General features: G+C 35.4%; 3 protein-coding genes across 3 annotated transcripts; all 3 read left to right on the top strand.

Moving 5' to 3' along the window:
- Positions 1-638: 638 nt before the first annotated feature.
- AC631_02673 (nucleobase cation symporter-1 family protein) lies at positions 639-2,438 on the top strand (the record flags this gene model as incomplete). The annotated part of the gene is made up of 1 exon (XM_015611503.1): positions 639-2,438. The coding sequence occupies one exon, from the start codon at positions 639-641 to the stop codon at positions 2,436-2,438; it is 1,800 nt and encodes a 599-aa protein (XP_015467700.1).
- A 1,057-nt stretch (positions 2,439-3,495) lies between these two features.
- Positions 3,496-4,980, top strand: AC631_02672 (uncharacterized protein; the record flags this gene model as incomplete). The annotated part of the gene is made up of 1 exon (XM_015611502.1): positions 3,496-4,980. One exon carries the CDS (start codon positions 3,496-3,498, stop codon positions 4,978-4,980), a length of 1,485 nt encoding a protein of 494 aa, XP_015467699.1.
- Positions 4,981-5,415: 435 nt separating this feature from the next.
- PLB4.5 (Plb4.5p) lies at positions 5,416-7,416 on the top strand (the record flags this gene model as incomplete). The annotated part of the gene is made up of 1 exon (XM_015611501.1): positions 5,416-7,416. One exon carries the CDS (start codon positions 5,416-5,418, stop codon positions 7,414-7,416), a length of 2,001 nt encoding a protein of 666 aa, XP_015467698.1.
- Positions 7,417-7,704: the final 288 nt, after the last annotated feature.

Raw genomic sequence — 7,704 nt, 5'->3', positions numbered from 1 at the left:
TCTTTTTTTTTTATTGTGCAATCTCAACGCCGTACCTGTACTGATCTTATTTATCTTAGATTAAACTAATTCCGTTTCTTTTTGTGGCGATTGCTCAGAGCACTGAATGTACCCCTCTACACGGCAGTATGTTCTCAGACTTCACCGTTACGAATTCATGGTATTCCGCCAGGGTAGCAATAATTGAGCTTATGAAATTCGTTGCGCAGATTGAGTCTTCCGTGTCATTAATGTCCCATTAATAAAGAGGTAATCTTATCTCTAATTCTTATCCAATATAACTATTGGATGATAATGGGACGAAAGGTTTTGTGTAACATTGAATATGACAATCAGATCTTCGCAACTGACTCGAGAGATAAGGGCCTTGCATATTTCAGTTGTAATTAACCATTATGGGCGTATCGAAAAGGTAGAGCATTAACGATCGGCGAAATGGCGGCGGCGATGTGGACAAGATAAATAGGCTAACTTTTATTCGTAGAGTATAGCTTAATCTGAAGAGAAGTCGGTTGGGGAACGCACCCCTGTTATTAGGAGCACTTTGTAATAAATATATAATCATCACTCCTTCCAGCAAAAATGGATTATGGTGGATAGAGATTGTATTTTATTCTAGTTGGACCGAGATATATAGTATGGGCGAAGGAATAAAAGCACAGACAGTAGTTTCGAATCATCTGGACGAAGAATCGTCGATTAAAAATGAAAATAGTATTAGCAATCATGAGGACGAAACGTTTTGGCAAAAGATAGTTCGTGTATGTGAGGTCCAGCAGAAGGGAGATTTGACAACTCAACAGATGTTTCTTTATAATTATGATTTAAGACCTGTGGAAGAGGCAAGAAGAACATGGTCGTGGTTCAATTATGTGTTCTTCTGGATTGCAGATTCGTTCAATATCAATACATGGCAAATAGCGGCGACTGGGGTGCAAGATGGAATGACATGGTGGCAAACCTGGTTATCTGTGTGGTTGGGATATGGTTTGGCTGGTATATTCGTGAGTTTGGGTGCCAGAATTGGGATATTTTATCATATTTCGTTTCCAGTTGCCGCAAGATCATCCTTTGGGATATATGGTAGTTTGTGGCCCATTCTCAATAGAGTCGTCATGAGTTGTGTATGGTATTCTGTTCAGGCAATGGTAGCGGGCCCATGTATTGGACTAATGTTGAGGTCGATTTTCAGTCAGCATTTGGATGAGAAGTTGGACAAGCATCTTGATGAAGGCTTGGATACATTCCAATTCCTTTCATTCTTCCTTTTCTGGTTGATTTCATTACCAGCACTTTGGTTTCACCCACACCAGATTAGACATTTATTTACTTTTAAAGCGTACGTAGTTCCTTTTGCAGGGATTGGCTTTTTAGTTTGGACACTTGTTAAAGCTGGGGGTATAGGGCCTGTTGTTCATCAAAAAGCGACGGTGAATGGATCTGCATTGGCCTGGATATTTGTTCAATCTACCATGAATTCCATTGCTAATTTCGCAACATTGATTGTTAATGCACCAGATTTTTCTCGTTTTGCAAAGAAACCTTCATTCGGAATGAAATACCTAGTATACACAATTTCCATTCCATTGTGTTTTTCAATAACCTCATTAATTGGTATTTTGGTTAGTTCAGCATCCACAATTATGTATGGTGAGACACTTTGGTCCCCCTTGGATGTTCTTTCAAACTTCTTAGATGATTATACTCCTGGTAACCGAGCAGGTGTCTTCTTCATTAGTATTGCATTTGCATTAGCTCAATTAGGTACTAATATTTCAGCAAATTCGTTAAGTTTTGGTACTGACGTAACTGCTATTTTGCCTAGATTTTTGAATATTAGAAGAGGGGGATACTTATGTGCCGCATTAGCTTTGGTTATCTTTCCTTGGAGGTTAAATTCAAGTTCGTCCAAATTCACTACGTATTTATCTGCATATTCGGTATTCCTTTCATCTATAGCTGGAGTGGTTGCTATTGATTATTACTATGTTAGAAGAGGTTACATCAAATTAACACACTTATACTCACTTTTTGCACCAGAAAGTCCAAGTTCCGAATCCTTTTATAAGTTTAACAAAATCGGTTGTAACTGGAGAGCTTATGTTGCATACATTTGCGGTATACTACCAAACATTGTTGGGTTTGTCGGTGCTACAGGAACTCATGATGTACCAATTGGAGCCACTAGAGTGTATGATTTAAATTTTTTTATGGGTTTCATTTCATCTGGCTTGATTTACGCAATATTGTGTCACTTCTTTCCAATGAAAGGTGTTCCAAATGTTGGTCCTTTTGAAAAGGGCTGGCATGAAGAGTGGCAGTACGTCGAAGATTTTGAAGAAGAATTAACTGGTCATTCTATTCACGAGGGTTTAGAACAAAAAGTCGCCTACACTTCTGGTAGTTCTAAAGAAAAATATAATGATACTATTATTTAGTTATTTAGTTCTTAAGTGTTTTTATTCCTATTTATTACAAATCTAATTATTAATCTTTATAAAAAATTTTTGAGTAGTTGCCAACGGACCAAAAAGCCAAATTATGAAAGCAAAACTAATCATACCCACAACGTCTGCCACGGTTTCGATGTAATCATTTATATTTTGTCTTTTACTTATACCACAAATATGGTCATGTGGTACAAAGGCCGTTGCCGGCTTTAACTAATCTGTTAAAGCATTCTTGCCTCTTGTTAATTATGGTGACTAACGTATTACTTCCTGTATTTGTATCACTAAAGAATCCCACCGAAGCGTAAACATAAGAAACAAGCTAGCAAAGGAAGAAGTAAATTGACGGTAAGTGCAACATAGTGCGCAGAAGCTCTATAAAATTCTTCTAAGAATATTGTTCTATATGGCTCTTCGATATACATTAGAAGTATGATTTATGTGAAAATCATCCAATATACTCTAAATAGCCCGACTATAAATTCCGCACTACCGGATGAAAGAAGTCCTTTCAGTTATAATTACCATGATCTAATAAGGAAACAAAACACAAAAAATACAAAATACAAAATAAGAAATAAGTTATTATCAGTAGTTTAAAGATCAAAGAAGCCATACAGAGCATGGACTCTTAATATTATACTATATTTACAAAACGCCAAAATATTATTATACCTATGTAACGGCGAATTGACTGTCATTCTATTCACCAAGGTTTAGTACAAACAGTCCCCTACACTTTTGGTTGTACTTAAGAAAAGTATTATTTGGTTATTTATTTATTTCTTATGTGTGTTATTCATATTCATTACGAATCTAATTTTTAATTTTTCATACAAGATGATGATGAGTAGTTGCAAAATAGGCTAAACGGAAATGGATCATTAGCCGTAGAAATACGAGATGAATTTTTTCCTCGAGCTCGGCTAATAACTATTCCATATTGTAGGTTGAATTATTGAGATTGAATTGATGAAACAAAGCTAAAGACGAAAGACATTGACAGAAAGATATAGAGTTATAGAACTGGACGTGCTGATTAATGATGTTGAGTACGAAATATTTGCTGAAGATACGTGTGAATCAAATAAGATTTGCAAGTTTTCAGGTTCCTAAGTCTTATGTACCTAGCCAGCTAATCAGAAATATACCTTTTAAACAGGCTCTATCCATATGGTACCAGTCATTGAAACCAGGGAGATTACAAATTTTACAAGATGAGCTTACTGAATTGATGCTACCAACTGAAATGAACTCTCATTTAATCAAAGAAAATAAGAAGGTGAAAATCGACGATAACGGAAATTATTTAAATGAACTTTATTTTGAAATAAATAACAATTCAAACAAACCAACTAAGCATGTTGTATTCATACATGGTTATGGTGCGTCTTTGGGATGCTTTGCCAGAAATTATCAAATCATTAATAGATTGCAAGATCGGAGATACAATTACAAAGTCCATTTCTTGGATAACATTTCCTTCGGATTGTCATCGAACCCAAAAATTGCATCATCTCTCATTAATGGAAGAATACCAACATGTCCATCAGTTAAGATGAATGATCCTGAACCTACTACCAAGGAAAATGTGTACAATAAGTATTATAAATTAATTGAATCGTACGAAATTAATAAAGAAGAATTCAAAGAATACCAAGATAAATTTATTCCTATTCTAAATGAAATGGAGAAGTATTATATTGAAGCAATTGAAAAGTGGCGTATTGAGTCCAAAATCGAGAAAATTGATTATTTGGTTGGTCATTCTTTTGGCGGTTATTGGACAAGTTCTTATGCTGTAAAATATCTGCAAAATTTGTCAAATTTGATATTATTGTCACCTGTTGGGGTAGAAAGACACGTACATGCTGTCACAAATCCTATCGATGAAATTAAGACTCAACCTATCAAACCAAGCATAGATCCAACATCTTACAATTTTTTAACTCGTATGCCAATGATTACAGGAAAGCATATAATAAACTGGTATACTGTATTACCTTACTTACCAAAGTTACTCAGATGGCTAGGACCTTGGGGAGTTACCAGATATTATAAAGAGAGGTATGGTAAGCTTTTCAAGGTTAATAAGGTGACATCCCAACTTGGCGGAGCTTCAGGAGTCTTTCAGCATGAAAACGACCTTATTATTGGAACCAATGAAGAGTGTTACTTGTTATTTGAATACCTTTATAACTCTACAACCATAGGGTCGCAGTCTGACATTTATATCAAATATTTATTAACGCCTTGCACTGTCAGTAAGTGGCCTCTTTTTGATAAGTTTACGAACTTTTTCAATAATTCACCGAACTCGAAATTCAAAATTCATTTGGTTTATGGGGAATATGATTTTATGAATTCCGAAGCAGGGTTAAAATTAACCGAGCAAATTAATCGTCTATGCGAAGATCAAATTGCAGATTTTCATAAAATTCCACAGGGTGGGCATAACATGTACCTAGACAATCCATTTGATACCAACAAAACAATTGAAAATATCATTCAAAAGCAAGATAATCTTTAGAATATAAACCAAATTAGATTATTATTATTTATTTATTTATTATACTTTAGAACTCTCACTATTATGCCTTAACTACATTTTTCAAGTAGACCAAAAATCTGGATATACGTTGGAAGCCCGTAACACCTTATGCCTTAATTAGCATTTTTATTGCCTATTCAATTCCAAGTTTTATACTTCTTCCGTATTTGTGCATGGAAACATTCTAGAGAAGACTTTTCAAGTCCTGCTTCTTGTGGGTGAAATGATCTTTTACCGTATTAGGAAGGTTGCTTGCGACATAATTAAATATCCTCATTAGGGAATTATTGGCATAGAAGTTCGTACTTGCTAAAGCTTAATATTAATGACAGAATACACGGCAAAGAAATTAGGTATATATATCTGAAGCAAGATCCTATTGAATGAAATTAAACTTTCGTTATGCTGAATAAAATGAAGTGGTTGATATTTATATATGCAATAGTAATATTGACTATTGGTGCGCATGCTAAATCACCAAGTGGCGGGTATGCACCTGGCCATGTCAAATGCCCGAGTAAGAAAAACTTATTAAGAGAAGCCAAATCGATATCTAGTGATGAAAACAAATGGCTCAAAGAAAGACAAAAGAAGACGAATCAAGCATTAATAAATTATTTAGATAATGCGAATTTAACCGATTTTGATGCTAAAGAATTTTTCGAAAAGAATACGTCGCTGAGTGTTAACATTGGTTTGGCATTTTCAGGTGGAGGATACAGGGCAATGTTAGTTGGTGCTGGTCAGTTGGCTGCATTAGATAACAGGACGGAAAATGCGGACTCGGAAGGCCTTGGTGGAATACTACAAAGTTCTTCATATATTAGTGCCTTGTCAGGAGGTGCTTGGCTAGTAGGCTCATTAGCGATGCAAGAGTGGCCTTCGGTCCAAGATGTCGTAATGCATAACCCAAATGATCTTTGGAATTTGACTATCACTAGACAACTTGTTAATCAAACTAGTATATTCGGACTTGGTATACCCTTATTAACTGCAAATTTGAGTGAGGCATTGACTCATTTAAACCATTGGCAAGATGCAGATGGTAAAGGAATTGGATATGATTTAAAATCAAAAAATGAAGCAGGATTCAACACCACATTGACAGATGCTTGGGCGAGAGCACTAGCCTATCAGTTATCTACTGAAGGTAAAGATGAATATGGGTCATCTGCAACCTTTTCTGATATTAGGAATAAGAAGAGCTTTGCAAACCATGAAATGCCATTCCCTATTTTGAATGCTCTTGCAAGACAACCAGATTCTATTGTATATGATGAAAATTCTACTATCATTGAATTTAATCCATACGAAATGGGATCTTTTGATTCATCTGTAAATTCATTTATTGACATCAAGTATCTTGGTACTAACGTCAGAAATGGAGTTCCGGTAAATGGTACATGTGTTGAAGGCTTCGATAATGCAGGTTATATTATTGGTACTTCATCCTCATTATTCAATCAATTCTTAAATACCTTAGCCTGTGATGACTGTACGACTTTAAATTTTCTTTTGAAACCAATAGTCAAAAGAGTATTGACTAAGTTATCTAGGTCCTACGAAGACGTTGCACTTTACAAACCAAACCCATTCCGTAATTCTGAATACGCAACTCCAGGGAAGCTTGTGAAAAATGAATCTCTCTACCTCATTGATGGTGGGTTGGGTGGACAAACTATCCCATTAGCAACCATGATGACAAAAGAAAGAGCTATGGACACGGTATTTGCATTTGATAACGATGCATGGTCAAATGGATCATCCTTGGTGGCAACATATGCAAGACAATTTTCAGAGCACGGTAAGTCTCAGATTTGTCCTTATGTTCCTGACGAGCAAAACTTTTTATATCAAAATTTAACAGCCAGACCAACATTCTTCGGTTGTGATGCTTCCAACTTGACGGATTTGGTAAAGGATGGCGTAGTGCCTCCAGTAGTCATCTACATAGCTAACAGACCTTTTGAGTACATGACGAACACTTCAACATTTAAAATGACATACACTGATAAAGAAAAGAAAGCTATGATCCAGAATGGATTTGATACTGCAACCAGGGCCAATATGACCCTTGATGAAGAATGGGCAGCATGTGTCGGATGCGCAGTTATCAGACGTGAACAAGAAAGAAGAGGTATAGAACAATCCGACCAATGTAAAAAGTGCTTTAAAAACTACTGTTGGAATGGAGACAGAGTAATTTTTGATCGCACATACTACACTCCTTTCAACTTTACCATGACCGGAAAAACAAATAAAAGTATGGATGTGGACACACTCCGTGATCCTTATTTATTGACCGGTGTATCCTCTCTTTTAAAGAAAAGAGATATAAATGAAGTCTCCATGCATCTTTCGACAGAGGATGACGACGATTATACTGAAAAAATTGTGCCTATAATAAACCCTTGATTATATTTTGGTCCTACTCAGCATACTAAATTTACTAGAAAACATAAATTTAAATAAAATTTTCATAACATTTCATCTTCTTATACCACAATCAATCTTTATTCAGCTTCTATTAGTTAGGTCTACAGGAATAATCTATAGCTGCAAATTACATACTGACCAATTATATGGCCATGATATAAGCAAAGTCATCTCGATTATGTAATCTGGGACAAGAACACAAAACCTTTTCTTTTTATCACGGATCCGAAGCCAGTCATTATTAATAATAGCTATATAAGAATATAA

This window comes from Debaryomyces fabryi (genome assembly GCF_001447935.2).
Source record: "Debaryomyces fabryi strain CBS 789 chromosome Unknown contig00049, whole genome shotgun sequence".
Classification (NCBI taxonomy): domain Eukaryota; kingdom Fungi; phylum Ascomycota; class Pichiomycetes; order Serinales; family Debaryomycetaceae; genus Debaryomyces; species Debaryomyces fabryi.
The sequence above is the reverse complement of the archived record's forward strand: the minus strand, read 5'-3'. Positions and strand labels throughout refer to the sequence as shown.